Here is a 19,781-nt window from a genome sequence, read left to right as displayed (position 1 = left end):
CTCTGGCTGTGGTTCAGGCCCCGGTCAATCAGAGGCTAATTCATTTATCATAGCTGCCTGTTTCTCTTAACTGCACAATCAGCTTAGCTGCATTGTCAGTCTAAGGTCTAATATTAGCAGCCGTTAAGTTCTGCTGCTCGTAGTTTGACCCTTATCGTCCACATGACTACAGAAATGCACAAGGTCAAGGTTATGTACAGTGATGTACTGTAAATTAGCTCAAACAGAAATGTTCAGATATGCACCTGTAATGCGCATGAGTTTTGGTTTTACAACATTACTAGAAACTGGCAGAGATCTTGTCCACCATTAACAGATGTCTGCATTCAGTCAGACTACAAACATCTGTAGGAAAGCAACAGTACTGTGGGATCAACAGCAGCAGGCAGAAACATCTTCAAAACATGTCAGAGAAACATTTGGTTCAGACTTAGTAGTGGCTGCAGCTAAAGAACATCCGGTTATATCCCACAGCATTGCCCAAAAAGCTGATCATTCGCTGATGGTTTCCAGGAGTGTGTTTAAGAGAGCTGAGAACGAGTGTCTTGCTTTTAGCAGTTGGTGACAACTTGTTATTTTTCATTTTATCCTAGGCGATGTTTTGAGAGGCTGTTGAAAGGTTGGTGAAGTTTCTCATATCATAGATGGTAATTTAATGTTAATATGAATGCCAGCAATTTTTTTTCCTGTAAAGTTGCCAACCAATTTAATTGTCTTATTTAAATATCCTTTATTAGTGCTTTATGTGTATGAAGTCCATTAAATCAACTGCAAGTTCAGTTTGTATGAAAATCAGTGTATTTGGGCCAAAATGGGGGATTGATGATTGCATGGGGGCACATATGTCTATATTGCTGTGTGCATATGTGAGACAGGCACAGAAAGATACACAGGTCATATACAGGCTTGTTAGTGTTTTTCCACTTTTCCCTGACCTGTGTTTCACTTTTGTCGGATAGGCTGACTTTTATACCGCTATACACAGTGTATATTCTCTCAGGAGAAGTGACTACTTTGATACACAGACACTGAAGGATTACAGATCCACATTGTTAGATGTTCTGCTTGACTATTTGAAGTGTGCAGGCTCGGTATAAAACTGTGCACTAACACAAATGCAAACACACACAAGGATCCTTGGTTTGGAGTCGCGGCTGAGTAACCCAACACCAGATGTAAGCTCAAAACTCAGGGGGTGCTCCTGCTATCTTTTACTATTATCACCTCCCTGAGGTGGAGGTCGCTAACTGCCTGACCTCAGGAAGAATGAGGGAAAGAGAGAGCGACATGGAGAAACTACAGACATAAATGAGGGAAGAAAGCAGAGACACAAGCGAGAGAAAACGCACATACACACAGCTGGTTAAATCTGCTCTGTGTGTTGATCTGCCATTCTTCAAAAGACAAGTGAAATTAACCCTGCTGTCACATCACACGGGGTTTTGATCACAAACCTCTTCTTTCGTTTCCTTTTTCTGGGTGAAAAAAGTATGAGAATAGATTTCCTATAATCAGGGCTGCCACACTTTTTTTCCTTTTGTACAAAGCTAACAGGTGCTCCCTCTTGTTTTTGTCAGTGACACATTCATTCATGGGTGACCTGTTACACACACACACACACACACACACACTCATCCCTCAGGGTCAAGGAAAGAGAGGCGCAGCTGGATGTTTGGCTCACCTTTGACCCTCAAGACTCACACTGATGTGATCACACATATGCAGACACACACATGCCACACACGTGTGCACAGACACACAGTTTGCAGCGACCCTCATCCCTGAAACTAATATTGTCAGATGACTATTGGCTCTTTGTGTGACCATTTCTGGAGGGCAAAAAAAGGTGGTTTAGTCTGTCCCCAGTAAAGCCGAGCTTACCTACAATGATAAACACACTCTGCTTTATTAGTGTGAACCTCCCACATAGCTGTGTGTTGGTTTACAGATCGAGAAATGAAATGACACTGAAACATAAATGTTTATCTGGGGAAAATCAGGCTTCAGCTAGCCTGGAAGCCTGTATACATCTCTGCTCCACAGAGGGGGACTTGGTTTCAATCAGATTTACTTTATAAACCCGTGATTTAGTTTGAATTGGAAACATGTCAGGGCAGAATCCTTTAACTCAAGTTTGGCTAGATTTATTGTATTCTTAGCCCCTGGGCAGAGATAATAATAGATAAATAATGTAATAAGTCATACATACATACAACATACGGCCATGCCCTAACTGAGGCAGTGCCGTAGGCGTTAAGATACAAGGAATCATTGTGGCAGTGACAAATGATTTTTGGAGTTTACCCCCGTGTTTGCATGAGGTCAGCCATTTTTATCTGCCATGTTTGAAGCTTTTCTTGGAGAGTTGGAAGTGGCGGCGAAACGTTTCTGTGGTTTTTTCAATGAGTCATGTTTGGGTTCTCCTCTCAAACAAGTCTGCACCTCACGAGAAACAAGACAATTTGTTTTAGAGTGACCACAATCGATTGATACATGCAAAAATTCCCAAGTTGGTTTGAAGTTTTATCAACTGCGTAAATTTTCAAAATAGGCCTGGGCAGAGTGTTTGAAAATCACAATGTTTTCAAAATAGGTATATTGTATGCAAAGTTCACATTAAACATAATAAAAGATTAATCATGTTTATTGCAACAAAATGTGTTCCAGTATTCCAGTTTGACATCAGATAAAACTCAATCAAAACTAAATCTAATTTATTTCTACTTTACTAACTAATTTTATTTTATTCTATCACATATATCTATCTTTTCTATCTATTTTTTAAAATTGTGGTTTACTTTGAATCATTGATTTGGTTAGAAAAAATAGTAAAACAATATGAACATATCATCAAAATATGAGTCAGTAAATGAAAGTATTGATTTATTGCCAAGTTCTAATGTCTGAATGGTTTTAGTCCCTCACCATTGTGACACATCCAAAATTCAGCATTATTTGGCTGGAGTCTGGTGTTAATTAACTTACCCCCCATCATTGTCCATAGCGTCAGAGCTCACTGTCGACACGGCGACTGACGAGACCATGATGAAACTGTCCCATGGCCTCGGGGATCACGTCCAGGAAGCACGACTAAATAGGTGGAGGGCTACAGAGGCTTAGAGACACTATTTTGGTTTAGTGGAGCGAAGCCGTGCAATCAGAAGGGATAAGCCTGAACCTTTGTGTAGCATGTTTAGAAAGTTTTGTGTGTATCTCTATTTGTGTATCAACTTGAACCATATTATTGAGAGGGCAGGAGTTTTCCCATTGGCCCCAGATTAGAAAAGTTTGTCTAAACATTTCAAACTAATATAGTGATGGTGGTAATAATGTTTATGTTAAGACTGTAAAACATCAGCTTTATCAGGAAAAACTCACCCACAGAATGTAAATATGGAGATAACAGATGGTCTTCTTAGCAGCACATATCTGATTTACTACCAGTTCAAAGATTTAACAGAACATCTTGCCTTCCCTTTGATAAGATTTTGAAGACTTGCTGATGGCAGAACCAAATTTAGAATATTTTAGCTTTGCGTAGGAAGCTGGCATTGACTCTCTCCGCTCCTTCAGCAGCTGTCTCCATGATAGATGTGTTTAAATCGCACCTATTGATTTCCTCTTTTCAGTGCTTTTTGCTCTCACAGATGGACTGATCAATATCCATAATCAGAAGTGCTCTCTGTGTCTGCTCATGACACAACATTTGCCAATCTGCAAAGTCCGCAGATGTTCCATAGAGTAGATGATGGAGTTTATTCTTGTTCTTCAGCATGAACCATCGTCTAGCTTCCTGTCTTTCCACGCAGACATGCTTTGAACATAAAACACAAATTGGAAACAATAACCGTCAACAAGATGCTAACCCTCAAATTCCGAGTGCCCACTCCCTATGATATACTTTAACGTTGGTCAAAGAGTCCCACACACTCCTCAAAGAGAAAATAAGAATCCTGTGGTGTCTCAGTGGAGGAAAAAAACAAAACAGATTCCACACTCCCTCCATCTCTTTGTCATGTTTTTATTGGATAAACCACTAAAATGCCCAAAATTTATATATACACACACACATGTCTGCTCTCATTCTTGGAGAAATGCTGCAGCAGAAACACAGATGCATCCTCCTAAAACACACACTGCTGTTTTAGCTCGTTAGAGGATTTGAAATTACCCTGAGTGGTGTCCCCAAGGCAACCGTGGGACACTCGCTCTCAATCATTCATCCTCTCATTCATCCAAAAACCCAGCAGCTCAGACAGTCCTAGACAACACCCCCCCCACCCCCCTTGTCTGAGGTCCAACTCCACTCCATCTTTGTGCTCTCTCCTTAATTACTGTTTTCTCTTCATCTCAGGAGCAAAATTACAACTGGAAGACAATAAGTGATAATCATCGCTCACTTTATATTACAGACCTCACTGTGTAAATCAAAGATGATGGGCCTAGAAAAAACTTTTCTGTCATGCGTTGTGCTCTCTCTTGTAGCAGCCTTTGCTTCACTTTTGCAGTGTTTTGACATTTTCAAAGTACAGAAAACAGAACTGTTGCACTGCTCATCAACAATGTAACAGCGTTGAGCCTCATTAAGCTCACAAATGTCTGAATTTGATTGCTGACCAAGGATCACTTACAGGGGCACAGCGTTGATTTCCTTAATTATGCTTTAAAAAAAACACAACTCTGCCTTTGCCTGAGCTGATGTTGAAGAGTCATGAAATTTGTCCGCCATGTTGCTTCTATTAATGCAGATTTAATGACCGCAATTTTGAATATATAGTGACAATTTTTATTCCTCTCTGTGGGTGGTGAACGTGCACGCTCATCCCTCAGCTTTGACATTTGACCTCAGGTTCCTCATTAGCTTCCCCGTTATCAGATAGCGACAGTAAAATCTCTGGTATTTTGCAGATATGCAGGTCTGTAGCTAGCAGCTGCCGCTCCAGCCAGAGCGAAGTCTCGCTGAGGCCTCGGACACAGACAGGGTTTAAATGGCTATAAATATTTAACAGTAAGTAAAAAATAGGGCTGATTTCCGCACTGATTAGGCCAGCTGTCAGTCACGGCCCACGGGATTCACTTTGAAAAGAATCTTTAAAGTGGGGACAGGGAGGCACCGACGCATACAGGCAGTAGACAGACACACACAGACACAACCGCACACTGGGGTTAAGAGTTGCCACATTGCAGGGCTTTGCACAAGATAGGATCACTGCCATCTAAATCCCCCACGTCTCTTATCACTCCTCAGAGTCCAGTAAGGTGATGTCATCCCTCATTGTGCTCCTCTATCCCTCTGTCCATCCCTGTAACCAGCTTTTAATCTCCGGCTGACCTCACTTTTAACCTCCATTCATAGTCAGCTCCCTCTCCTTTCTTTCTCTACCTGTTTTTAGGAAAGAGATGACAACTCGTTCTTGATCTACAGAGCTACTGGTGACAGTCTTGGTGTAATAGCTGAGTTGTAGTGCTGGAGAGTTCTAGTTTGGAACAAAATCACTGCTTTTATAGCTCTGTAAAGTGAATTCTTTTGAGTATCAACATAGTTCATGCTTGGTCTTTGGAAAGCAGGCCACAGAACTTGTGTTGATGTTAGGCGTAATCTTGATTCCACTTGACTTAGATTTGACCTCTTACTGACTTTGTTTTTTTGGTGTTGTCTTCACTACTAGATTATAGCAGAGTCCTAACGCTGTGGTGCATCAGTCCCATTTTTAGTTATGCTTTATTTCATCAAAGCAACATGCACGCTGTTCGGCTTGCTGCTGTGGGACTGGTGAAGCAAGTTGCCTGCAATCACAGTATCAGATTCATCTTTTGTTTGTTGCTAAGGCTTGAGTATAAGCAGGCACGGGGAGTGACAGCACATTGTTAAACCAACGTGGGTAAAACCATGCCTTGTGTTCTTTAACATGAGATGCAACCCAAAGATAAACTTCCTAACACACACCACATGTCTGCATGTTGAACCCCATGGGCTAAAGCTGTAACTCTATGATATAGTTTACTATTTAGCTTTGATTGTGGAGCATCTACAAATGTTCCCTGCCGTGTGTGTACGAGTGGCCAGCTATGCACATTTGTGTGAGACAGAAACAGAAAGAGAGTTCTAGTGGCCATCATCCCTTATTACGTTCATTAATAATATTAGCATTCTTTCTTCCAAATATAGAAGTCAGTCTCTCTCGCTCCGTCTCTTTCACCTCCCTCTCCTTCTCTTCCCTTCAGTGGTTTGATGTTCCTAATCATTTCCAGCCGTGAACTCCACATGAAAGACAACAAGCACTTGCCATAATAGGGTGCTGAAAGAACGAGCGAGGGAGAGGACAGAGAAGAGGGGAGACGCTAAAAAAGAAAAGGGGAGGTCAAGGGAGGAACGGAGATCGAATAAGAAGTGTTCCCATTTCAAGGTCTCGTGTTATCATTAGCCCTGCCTTTTGTTCCTTTGCCAAGCCCCCCTTCGTTCCCTCTCCCACCTTCCCCTCCCTTCTCTCCCTTCCTGCCATATATCTTAATTGTACCCATAGTGCCTCAACTCATTGGCAACAGTGAGGCAGAAATTGATTTGGAGACTTGAGAATGCCTAATATGAGGAATGCAACTCACTGGAGGAGGAAGGAATGTGTCAGTGGAAAAAGAGGAACAAAGTTAAATGAACGTTTTAGCTCTATACAACACCCCCAACACTAGTTATTACTTTTAAATCCAGACTCCGGTTTCAGTTTGTTGTAAATAACTTCAACTTGTGAGCAATCATCCAACAATGATGCATTCAGTTCACAAGCATCAGGTCTCTCATGCACTTTTATGGTCATCGCTGCTGCTTTAAAGGATAATTCAGGTTTATTACAGTTTCTGCCATTAGCCCTGCCTTTTTGTAAGTCAGTAGCAGCTCATGGTAAACAATGAACCAGGTTTAAATCACGCTTTCTAGATTTGCCAAACCTAAAACAGAAAATGAGGGCAAAGAGTACAAAAAATCATGATTTCAAAAAGGAAAGATCTGATCAAAGCGTTGGTAAACATGACTAAGATTCAGACTAAGTGTTCAGTATAATTTAAAATAGCACTAAACAATGGCAAAAACTACAATAAGTTGATTTGCATTAATACAGGCTTCTTCTTGGCCTATTTGTCCTCAGAGATGATGATTCCTTTATAAACACTCAGGCCTGGCCACAGTCAAGAAGGAGGAAATAGATTAGACCGGTATAACTCTTTGTGTTTTACAGGTTTTACTATGAAAGCCTATAGAATATCTCCCTCTCTTTCACGAGGAGCCATAAAAGTCCTGAACTGCGGCAGAACTGCAGCTGCCTCTGAGAAGCTGCGCGCAGACTCCCTCTGACACTAACTGATGTTTTACAGAGACAAACTGCAGAGAACAGCAGGATCCATCTGGACCAGCGCCCACATCTGGAGGAGATGAGTATAGAGGAGAGGAAAGGAGGGCAGAGATGCAGTACAGCAAAAGGATAAAGCCATGAGTGTAATGAAAAAGAGAGAGTAGAAAGAAAAGAGGTAAAAAATAATAATAAACAAGGATAAAATAGTATGGCGTAGTAAAAGCAAATAAAAGCTGAACAGCTGATGGTATACCTGTATCTCTTGAGGCACATGTATGCCAGATGTTGGCAGTACAATAAATTCAGGCCCACTGGTGTCATTAGACAATACCTGCTAATCTGCACAGACAGGAGACCACTCCTTCTGTGCAGCAGTAAATACCACTGACAGATGAGTGTGGGTGATGTGTGTGAGTGTTGAGTATCGGATAGGAAAGGGTTAGGTGTGTCTGAGATCCAAGTAGACCCTCTTAAAGATATCCTCTCTATCTGAAAGGACTGAGAAAGCCTAAGTGGAAAGGTAGAGAGAGAAAAAGACACAGAGAGAGAGAGAGAGAGTGTGTTTGCGAGGCAAATGAGTGATGAGGTCTGGATCTTTGCTAATGCTCCAGTGAGTGATCACTCCTCTTCTGTCCTGGCCAGGGACGAATGGCTCTCTATGGACGAAAAACTCCAGGCCTGAGTCCTGGCCGAATCCGATACTCGGCACGCTCTTCCTGACTGTTTTTCACATAGTCCTTACCAGGCTGACGTGTGCTGTGAGAGACTTTGTGAGGCTATGTCTTTTAACAGATATATAGTGGTTGGTCAGTGAACTAAACTGTGTGTAAATCATGGTACTGTATGAAAATCTTAAACTGAAGGCATGCCAGATCAATTTATGTTTCATGTATTACAGGTTCAGATGGCTGGCAGATGCTTGACTGAAGCAGTAGATTTTAAAAGTCGGTTTGTGTTTTGATGATTTTTCCACTGATAAAAGCTCTGCAAAGGCCAGTGCACAATATCAAAGTTCAAAAGGACACACAGCTGGTGCTTCAGATTTTACATAACAGACATGATTGTCAACTTTAAATGTATGGTCAGTTGTCATTAATATACAAGGGAAGAAACTTTTGAGCCGTGTTCTTGTGCTGAATGCACATGGCTCTTTGCTCACAGCATCACTGCTTGCAGAGCTTTTACTAGTTTTAATGCCCGCATTGGTTACAACAAACTGATATGGATATGACCTCACTTTTCAGAGGTACAGCTGATTGCACTGGAAAAAATTAACTGGACACAGTAACCTTAATCACCTTGTTACCCTGGTCTGCTCCATGCCATGCTTACTAAATGTTTTTTCCACACTTCTAAATTTAGTGGCGTCAGGTGAGATATCAGTGTTCTCATAGAAAAGAACCAAATTGGTGGTTTTTGCAAGTTTTTAGCCCATTAACCATAAATTGTGTGTACTTAGCATTACTGCAGACCATTTTCTGAAGTGAACCTTGCTCCAGACATTTGCCACCTTCCATGCAGCCATTAGTTTCAGTTCACTCCAATAATACATATAATATTGACCACGATAGGGATAAGAATTTCTTTTTATTCTCTGCAGCTCATATCTGTAAAATGCTGCGTCATCCAAGATAACTTACAATGGGTAATGAGGCACTTAAGAGGTTCAATACCTTGCTCAAGAGCATTACAAAACATGGGGATCAAACTTTTGACCTTTCACTTAAGAACAGACCTTTGAACAACCAGACCACCCTGCCATTGCCCTCATCCAAAAAATCTGTGTAAATGTGGGAGAGTCATATGATGTTATAGCCACAAATATCACTGAGACAAGCACTATGCAAGCATATACTTAAGAACAAGAGAGATTTAGATGTTGACAGGTATGGGCAGCTGTCTGTGTTTGTGTTGCTATGTAGTTGTATGTTTATCATGGCGGGACACCTCCAGAGAGCACGATGAGGAATAGGTGTGCAGCGCTGGGGGTTGGCTGGCTGGTCATGGATCAGAGAACAGGCTCCGGCGTGGGAGGAATTCCTCTCTGGCAAACACCCTCGCCTGGCCTACCAGATCTTTTGATTTAAGAAGACATTTTAAATGCGTATGTGTTTACTAGACTACCTTGTTGGCTTTAAAACTGTGCTACTTTTTTTGTTTGAGAAGTGCTGTAAAGGCAGAACAGGGCAACAAACTGGAAGAAGACTTTTTGGTATTGAATCGGCTTGTCAGCTTAATCCAACCTGCTGGCCTGTGTAGTGTAAGCTTAACATTGGTGCTGTGCTGTCAGATGGATTGACAGGAGGGAAATGTACTGATGACAGAGTTGATCCTTACAAGCTCCTGTCTTTTCAGGAGGGTTGATGTGATTTTCTTCTGTTCTGCTACACATTTCAAACTGTTTTGTGGTTTGACAAAACTGTCAGCCGTGCAGCTTTGTCTGTCTCTGTTTCGTCCTTCTGTATTTTTTCTCCTCCGTTTCACTTTGCCATTTCAAGTCTGGAACCACATAACCACTGTGCGGTGTGTGTAGTATAATGCAGCAGAAAAAACTCAAATCATTACATCTTTTATTTTATAGCTCCCAAGGTTTCCATGAAAGTGTGCTTGCATAGACCTTTTTTCTCACTGTAGTACCTCCTTGTGTTTGTATTGCATATGTTTTCCAGCATGAAGAATCCATACCATACTGTTGTGGGTTTTTAAATTTTAAAGTGTGTGGAGAATCAACGTCCTGTTCTTGGTCCTAGCCTCTATATGCAAGCCCTGTCCAGTCTAAGCCTCCATTCAAAAATGACCTACAAGTGCATTCATGTATTTCTGTATGTCTTTCACGGTAGAACAACCTTTCCCTCACCTTTGTTCATGATCTACAGATTGTTGTGGTGATGAAGTCACCCTATGACCAGGTGGGCGGTCATGGGTGTTTAAACCCCTTTAATTAGATTTAGTGCAAAAGATGGGGTCATCATATATGCAAGTGTGAGAGAGCATATATGTGTTCATCCAGTTCTCATCACCACAGGTGGCTAATCCATCACAGACAGTCAGAATGATATGAGGAACACCCAGACATGAGCCCTAGATCCCAAAGATAGTGTCAGTCTCAACACTGTACTCGATAGGAAATCCCAGCAATGATCTAAAACCCCCAGCTGTATATGCTGACCAAAGGAAGAGGTACAGTTTGACCTCTCCAAAACCACAACCGTCTAGCCATGGACATACTGCGGCTCAAAACCCCACAAGGTCCTGTTCTAATATTCCCATTTTAATATCCTATAGGAGTAACTGTCTGTCTATAGCCAGTAGGTAAGTGTAATGGTGAAGACATGTGTTGGTGGGACGGAAGGAAGGTTGTTGCCGGATGTCTGCTGTGGTGGTCTTGTGCTCTGTGGGGTTCAGGGCCAGGGCAAGTTCACATGTAGGATTCAGACGCATGATGAAATCATTTAACAAGAAGCATAGATGAGAGAAATGTGTCTTTTATTTCTGTCTTTTTCAATTTGAACCCTTTTTTAAGAAGTTGATTTGTGTGGAAAATACTACAAATATTCTTCCTTGCTCAGAAAATGTTCATCCATATTTGCACAAAAATAAAATGTCTTTTGTCATGGTTTAATTAAACACTTACTGTTGCCTTATGAGAGATGACTATATGACAGAGAGGGGGTGATATCATGAAGCCTCCTGGATCTTGGCTCGCCTTCAAGGCTTAGAGATCTGAGGGCGAATGCTACTTTGAACAAGCACCATAAATGCCACCAAACAATGTTATGGACCAGTGTAAAACTTCAGTCAGAGGCAGAATCCCAGATCACAGAGGACATTTCCTTTTTGTGTTTTGCAAGGAAATCTTTGTTGTATTATGGGATTTTGGAGTGTTTTAATAGATTTGGTTGGAGCATACCATGTATATTTGTGTGGGTGTGTTTTGTGTGTGTGTGTGCAGGAGAAAGAAATGGGTCGAATATTAGAGCAGGACCTCTGTCTGTTGTGTGTCTTTGTGTAAACAGTTTGAAGTCAGTTGAAGGAGGAAAAATGATGTAATGGTTAATGTCCCTCTCCCAGTAAGTCAGCCTGTATCTTATTTGAATATGAGTTGAAAACCAGTTCATGTCACTTGACCTTCCAACATTCATTTAAGTGCCTCTGTTGACCTCTGAACCAAACTCATGAGCTCTGTCAACACTGTCTGCTCCTCTCCTCTCTTTTACTGTAGGTTTCTTTTCAGTTCCCTCGCTCTGTATCCATGGATACACCCCACCACCTGTTCCTGTGCCAGTTTTCCAAACACACCACAGGGGAGATCTATCCATATTCTTGCACACCATATACCTGATCTAAAAAGTGAATTGCTCTCACAGATGCTTGTTTTTTTTCATAGTACTCTGGAAATCATAACAAGTAGTGCTATGGTGTGTGATATTTGGACAAGTGCAGATGTATGTGCTCATGAGGTGACTGTATTATGGGACATTACTGTGATAACAGAAAGGCCCTTAGCTCGTATATAATAATTATGACACATGTAGGTTTTCTTTCACGCAGATTTTGGGACCTGCTCACTGTGTTGGTGTGACGCTATTTGAAATTTCTATATCTCACAGGCTGTTTGATACTACTGGACCATCCATGACTTACCTCATGTCTCTTTCCCCTCAGGTGTCAGCCACAGATGAGGATCGTGGTTCGTTTGGTACCATATCCTACACTCTGGGCTCGGGCTCTGGAGCCGTGGTACCAACACACTTCACCCTGGACAAGGAGACAGGCCAGCTGTGCACCAGCACGGCTCTAGACCGGGATGAAGGATTGGACAAGTTTGACTTGACTGTTACTGCAATGGATGGAGTAAGAACACTTTTACCCTAAACTGTAAAGATTGTAGTGATTAGTAATTCTAATCTCTGTAACCTTTTAATATTCCCGTACAAATCAATCCGTAAAGAATAGTTCATCATTTTGAGAAATTTGTTTTGCCCTTTTGCCAAGAGTTATATGAAATGATCAGTGCCACTCTGTATGATAAATATGATGCAATAGCCAGAAGACTAGCTACAAAGACTGTAAGCATGAAAAAACAGCTAGGCCAGCAAAGGTAACAGTGCTCGTCCATAAAACCCAAGTAAAAATGCTTTTGTATTTGGGTTTTGTACAGATTAAACTAGCAAGATATGACATGTTAAGTTAGATTTCAGTACCTTCTGAGAGAGCCAGGCCAGCTGTTTCCCTCTGTTTCCAGTCTTCATGCTAAGCTAAGCTAAGCGACAGCTGGTGGTAGCTCCGTATTTATTGTACAGACATGTATCAGTCTTCTCTTGGCCACAAAGCAAATAAGAGCATTTCCCTCAAAAAATCATGAATTTAACCATTGCATCTTTTGTGCAATCAAAGCCTAATTAATTGTGAGTGAAATAAATGTCCAAAGGATACCAAAACTACACAAAAATCAAAGCATTAGTTCTTTGTGCTACTCTTGTAACTGAACATATTGCCAACTGAGTGTGTAGTGTTCCATCTGATCAAAGCTTCAGGCTGAAAGCAAATTAAAGACGTGTACAGCTGCAGGAAAATAAATCTGATCAAAGACACATTCAGAACATGTTTGAAGAAGACAGCATCCTGTCCCATACCCAGTGTCTTCAAAAAATGACAGGAGAGCCGCAAAACAGCATGGCAAAGCAATCAGAGGAAAACAGATGGAGTTCAGGGAGGAAAACAGTAAAGAAGTAGGGAAACAGATCCATTTTGACAGTGTATTTAAATTAATTTAAATTAAATATGTTGCCTTACCTGACCACATTTACGCTATCTTTGTTCTAGGACCATCCCAATAGACCCATGCACACTTACAGCATCAGTTAATCACAATGGATGCACTTAAATAGGTAGTGGAGGTGCAATAAAGCATTCATTCTCTTGTGGATAGTAGGGTTACATGAAGAAACAGATACATAGCCATTGCTATGCATGTATCATTATTAGACATAGTAGAGGTAGTGTTCTCATTTTCTTTATTTACCTCTGCTCAGGTAAAGGTTCTATAATTTACCACCCAGCCCCCACAATGCATCTTCCCTAGAAGAATGCGCTAGGGTGCACCAGCTCTATCCAGCTGGTGTCTGTTCCCTTCGTCTTGACTATCCCTGTTTTTAATGGCCCTGTAAAACTAAGCCCACAGCTACAGTGTAATGAGTGCAAACTATTCGACTCGCTGACAAATGCATACAGCGGTTGGCTGGCTCCATATTTCAGGGATCTGCTACAGAGAACTCATCTCTCTGTCTTCCTCTACAGCTGCTTTGTCTTTACAGTGTGACATAAATCTATTGTCACAGTTGCATGACATGAAAGTCCTGGACTGTCACCAAGGGATAGAAAACAAATTGAATGTTGTCTTTAGGGATATACTGTGGAGGAAGGGAGGAAGGATGTGATTTAAGAAAAATATCCATTCTTCTGATTTAGTCTCCCTTTATCTCAATAGACCAGTCAGTAAACGTCCATGATATAATTTCAGCATTGGTGCCAGTTCATGTAACCTTGTGTACTCTGCTGACATACAAACATATATATATATAATTTAACACAAAACTCTTTTATCAAATCTAGCTCATACAAAATGTGTCTCTTTTCCAGGGTGGTCTGAGCTCAGTAGCCCGTGTGCAGGTCTCAGTGGTGGACATTAATGACAACCGGCCCACCTTTTATCCAGTCCTCTACACAGTCAGTCTCAGTACCCATAGCGCCCCGGGAACCTCCGTTGTCAAGGTAACAGCCAATGACCCTGATGCTGGGGAAAATGGCAGGGTGACCTACCGCACAGTACCTGGAGGAGGCTCCACGTTCTTCACCCTCAACAAGGACACAGGTGTGTGTGTGTGTGTAGTATGTCATATATGGATGAGCTATTCTGCCCTACAAAGGCAAAACATAGTTTGTAGCCTACACACATTTGGTCAAAATTGTGTTAACGCTACAATCTACTTACCATAAAAAATATGCCATAGAAATGTGTCATCGTGAAAACCAGAAAACAGTTAAAAACCCACCTGCTGTTCAGCTAGTTAAGGCTAGCTGATGACACAGCTAGCTTTAACAAAACCCAATTAACCACATCTTTCATATTTCATGCAATTAAAAAATGAATTTTGCTGCATCCTAGTAAGCGAGTTTGTTATACCACATAAATAACACAGAAGATTAGGTCTTAAATAATACTGTAGAGAAAAAAGTGACAAAACTAGTTCTTCTAAATGCCCTCTAGCTAAATGCTAACTAGCTTAACTTAGCGTAGTAGCCTCTAACAAGAGTGGAAATCATGTGTGTTTAAATAGGAATACTTGAATTAAAGTGAAATACTTTAATTCATGCAATTCATCATTTATTTATAACACTAGCTTATTACAAATGAACAAGAGAGCTGAAGAAGAAACAAGAACGCATTTTGTTTGTAGTCTACTGTGTTTTAATGCATCAGGCACAAAGTGCAGTATCAAAATGTGTTTCAGATTTTCTGTAAGGTTTTATAGTCTGTATCTAAAGCCTTCAAACTTCAAATCCTTTCTCGGTAGTCAGTGCTCTCTTCCTTTTTTGAGCAGTACTGTGTCCACTTTGGAGTGTTTAAAATCAGTGGATATAGAGTAATTTTTCTTCTCTTTCTTCCTCTTCAGGTGTGATTTCCCTCTCTCGCTCGCTTCATGGCAAAGCGAACACAGTTATCTCCATAGTGATATCAGCTGAGGATGGTGGTGGTCTGACGGCTCCAGTCAATGCCAGGGTGAACGTGAGCGTGGTGGGAGGCTCAGTGGCGTCTCCCGTGTTTGAACAGGCGCAGTATTTCTTCACTGTGGCCGAGGACGTTCTCAGGGGGACAGCGGTGGGAGTAGTCCGTGCTGCTACCAAGACAGGTGAGGACCTGTATACTCATGTCCTCCGATGAAGTATTTTTTTCTCTTTACTGTATGTCTGTACTGTGTCTGTTCAGCTTTTAGTCATTGCAGCCTTGCTTTCATCAGTTTACTTCACATACCTCACCAATAGTAACCTGTTTTATCTGACGTAACTGTCTCCATCTCCCCGACAAGTGCCAGGACAGAAATGCACTAATGGGCTTGAGAGTGCATGATGCCTTACCTGTCTATCCAGCAGTTGTACAAATACGCAAGCAACAAGAGCATGCACTCCATTAAGAGCTCACATCCATCACACAGCATGTGCTTTACTGGGGATTATTTTCACTGTGGCTAGACTTTTATTTTTCTCCCACTATTAATGATGGAGAAATGGATTTGGACGGGGCTATAATTCTGAGTGGGAGTCAGAATGAAGTGTTCTCAGTGGTGCAGTGGACAGAAGCGCACTTATATATGTCTGTGTAGCCGTAGTAGGCTTTCAGTGAATCCAGACCTTTACCCACTTTGAGTGAACCCAGTCCTTCATTAACACTTACATGAGATATGAGCTGAAACAAACACACCTCATCCCTGTCTACTAAGTGGATGTGGATCTGTCTAGAATTTTTTATGTGCTGGGTATGTATTCACTTACCTAAAGTGGAATGGAAAGTCAGGTCTCTATAAATTCTTTCAGTACCTTTTTGTGAACTTTTAGTTGATTAGTCATTTTTAACAGTTACTTTAGTCATTAATCAAGCAAAAATACTGAAGATTTGCTGCTTCCAGCTTCTCGAATTTACTGGATTACTGTTTTATATCACTCTTAAGTTTAATACCTAGCATTCTGGAGATGTCACACTGGGCTCAGGGAAATTGTGACATGCTTTTTTTTTACTGTTGTCTTCCATTCAGGTGGTGCTGCTAAAGATATCTTCTACTCCATCTCTTCCGGAGACCCTGATGGTTTCTTCACAGTGGACAGTGCTTCTGGCACAATTCGCACAGCCCTTCCTTTGGATCATGAGACCTGCTCCAATCTTGACCTGGAAATCCAGGCACGCTCCGGCTCTCCTCCAGCTTATGGGACCAGCCGCGTACGAATAACCATTTCAGATGTCAATGACAACGCCCCCACCTTCCTTCCCTCATCATCAGAGTCCCTCCTTTTACCCGAAATCACCAAAATGGGGACTGTCATCTACCGCATTCAGGCCACAGACAAGGATTCTGGTCATAATGGTCAGCTCAGCTTCGACCTGGTCTCTGCTGGGGCTGCAGGCAGCAGTGGCCAGAGGACGTTTGGAGTTGACCGGGGAAGCGGGGAGGTACGTCTGATTGGGAGTCTGTCGTACGAAAACGTCCCACGCTATGACCTTCAGGTGGTTGCCAAGGATGGTGGAGCACCTCAGCTTAGTTCCACTTTCACCCTTGTGGTCCACATCCAAGCACAAGATGCACAAGGCCCCAACTTTGACACCCTGACCTACAGAGTGGAACTACGTGAAAACACACCCCTTAACACACGTTTCCTCCAGGTACGAGCACTCAACAGAGAGGCCTCTGGGAATGGTGGGAGCTCCTCCTCTTCCTCTTCCTCCTCTATTTCCTACCGCCTTAGGCCTGATGGTGATGCTGCCGGTTTTGGCATCATGCCAGATAGTGGTTGGCTTTTTGTCCGTAGCTCTCTGGACCGAGAGGTCAAAGACATGTACCTGCTGACTGTCCTGGCCACCTCGGGCCCAGGAGGGACGGGGAGAACTGGCAGTGCCACAGTCAGGGTGACCGTGACCGATGAGAATGACAATTCGCCCAGACTGAGCCAGGAGAGGGTGTTCCTGGCTGTCAGAGAGAACCTACTGGCTGGGACAGGCTTTGGAAGGGTGTCTGCGACAGACAGAGATGCGGGACTAAATGCTCGACTCACCTATAGGCTGCTGCACACTGACAGACACTTTCAGATCAACTCACAAACAGGTATAAACACCATGACTTAGCTTTAAGAGCACCAGTGTTACACTGGATAAATGTAATTAATGTAGTCACTCCATAAGCAGCACTAATACCAGCACGATTTCCCTTGAAGAATTAATGATTTGCCATTTGGCAATTACATTAACATGGTAATTGATTCTTTAGCTATTGCAAGTAATCCAGGCTAAAGCCTTTGCTCAATTTGTGTTCTTTTTCTTTAGGCGAGATCAGCACCCGTGTTGCCCTGGACAGAGAGCAGCAATCAAGTTACCAGCTCGTTGTGGTTGTACAGGATGGGGGTACGCCCCCTCGCAGCGCTACTGGCACAGCCCATATCACCGTGCTGGATGAAAATGATCACGCCCCAAGCTTCACTCATGCCAGGCCGGACAGAGAGCTGCTGCTTCAGGTCAGTATGAAGGGACATTAGGGACATTCTATGATGTCTGAACAACAGTTCACTGTGAATAACAATTGTTCTTCATTGTAGGTGATGGAGGGGCTTCCATCTGGGACAGTCTTGGGGACAGTGACAGCTAAAGACCCAGATGAGGGAGAGAATGGGACTGTGTACTATTCTTTATCAGGTGAGAGTTATATTTTAATCATTTCCTTCAACATACACATTACTATCCAAATCTTAAATTATGCTTATTTGGTGTTTCATCATCTTTACTCCTACTGAGCTGATATCTATATCTGTTGCATCACCTGAAGGCTCCAGAGTAGAGCGCTTCTCCCTTAATCCAACCAATGGCGAGCTGAGAACCGCTTCCCCTCTGAGATGGGCAGAGCGAGCCGAATATGCCTTCACTGTGACTGCTGCTGACCACGGCACACCAGGCCTCAGCTCCACCTGCCAGCTACGGATACAGGTAAACATAATCTATGCATTTTCCATCCTACAGCCACATGCACAAACACCTGCAGGTTTGTTGCAACATTCCAAAGGCACCCAGAAATTTTAAACAAAGGCCAATTAGATGACCAAGCCAAAAACTGTCACATCTACACATGACCTCAGTCCTTTTGCATTCCTTGCTACGAGTAATTTCCTCAAACTGTGCACAAAATGAACAGTATAACTGTCAAAGGAATTGGAAAAGGAGGTAAATATGAGAAGGAGAGAAACTGAACCCGGGCCTGTACAAACAAAATCATCTATCCAATCTAGTGTGTGTTTCCTGCTCAAAAGGTTAGTAGGGTAACCAAAACCCAAGGTGAGAAACCCCGAGCTGCAGGAGGGAGCTGGTCTTGACTGAATTATTGTTCTGAACTTTTTGTAGGAGGGTCAATCCCGCATATCAACATACAATATCAGGAATTCAACTGCAGGAAAGAAAATGGTCTGCCAGAGAAGGGTGGTGGTTTACTTGACTGTGGAGTTTTTAACTCAGTGTTTTTATGTGATGTGATTTCAAAAAGGAGAAGGATGCTAATTACAGCGGGAGTGCTTGCCTTAGATTTTTGCTTTGCGCCCACTTGTGCGACACTGAGATTAGACAGAGGGGAAACAGGCACCTCGGAATCAAATGCTCCCAGATGAGATTTGATGATAGCCAGCTGCATCGAATCACACAAAGAGAAAGGGAATACACCACCATACAGTAGCAGGCAGCGATACATACACGCATCCAGACACACTCACTCTAACGGCACATTCAAAAACACTCATAAGGTAACATTTCCAGATAATGATTTTGAGATAACGTTTCAAATAGCTGTGGGTGAAATCAGACACAGGGATATTGTTGTACACCACAAGTACAACAGTACACACGCTAGCTAGCTTGTATAGAATAATGCATCGGGGAGAGCCAAGGAAAAGTACAAGCAGTAGAGTACAGTTTCTCGCACTGTCCAGGAAAACAACACATTCAAATGAAATTACTTTAAATAAATTCAAGACTCTCTCCACCTGATGTCCTGTCATCTTGTGTGTAAATGTTTGCAGACGAAACATGCCACAAAAATTAGATGCGCTCAATTGTTGCTGAATTTTACTGGAATTTCAAAATCACTGCTCCATTTTGTTTTGTGGTGGATTGTGGCTTGTTTGCTGCATCACTACAATGAAACACAGAGGAAAAAGCAGAATAGGAACCAATAGCATCAACATGTGGTTTGTAACACATTTTAGCTGCAAATGTACACACTTAGGGTCAGTCTTTTAAGTCAGCACATGAGGATAAATTATGCACATTACCCACACCACTTCCCTCTTCTTCCAGGTTTATACTTGCTATTCATGCTCCATAAAGACACCAAAAAGATGCAATTCATTGCAAGAGATCTTAGTAACCAAAGCAAAGGATACTGTGTGTATGGATTTTTTTGATGATGAAACCAGAGCTTGTTAAAAACTGCATATGTTTGCTGTCTTTAGAGTTCTTTGATCTGTCCCAGAACAAGATCGAACCCTGAAACCGTTGCTGAAAGTGGCGAAAGCCCCCTGGCACATATTTAGTTTCCCATCTGACCAGACTGCTGCATATGGAGGCCGCACTTATTGCTCTGAATATTTACAGTTCTCCCTCCCATCACACCCTTCATTATTTTGTCACAG

At 42.2% G+C, this 19,781-nt stretch overlaps 1 protein-coding gene across 1 annotated transcript in view; it reads left to right on the top strand.

Annotated features, from left to right (window-relative positions):
* LOC108893744 (protocadherin-16) overlaps positions 1-19,781 on the top strand; it is an 83,186-nt gene that overhangs the window by 49,006 nt on the left and 14,399 nt on the right. Inside the window, exons 5-11 of the mRNA XM_018692061.2 lie at positions 12,009-12,197; positions 13,986-14,217; positions 15,020-15,256; positions 16,157-17,218; positions 17,437-17,624; positions 17,706-17,802; positions 17,933-18,090. Of these exons, the coding sequence (XP_018547577.1) occupies positions 12,009-12,197; positions 13,986-14,217; positions 15,020-15,256; positions 16,157-17,218; positions 17,437-17,624; positions 17,706-17,802; positions 17,933-18,090 (2,163 nt within the window). The remainder of the gene's footprint in view (positions 1-12,008; positions 12,198-13,985; positions 14,218-15,019; positions 15,257-16,156; positions 17,219-17,436; positions 17,625-17,705; positions 17,803-17,932; positions 18,091-19,781) is intronic.

Source organism: Lates calcarifer, linkage group LG20, assembly GCF_001640805.2.
Source record: "Lates calcarifer isolate ASB-BC8 linkage group LG20, TLL_Latcal_v3, whole genome shotgun sequence".
NCBI classification, from domain to species: domain Eukaryota; kingdom Metazoa; phylum Chordata; class Actinopteri; family Centropomidae; genus Lates; species Lates calcarifer.
Note: the sequence above shows the minus strand (reverse complement) of the source record. Positions and strands in the feature narration are given on the sequence as shown.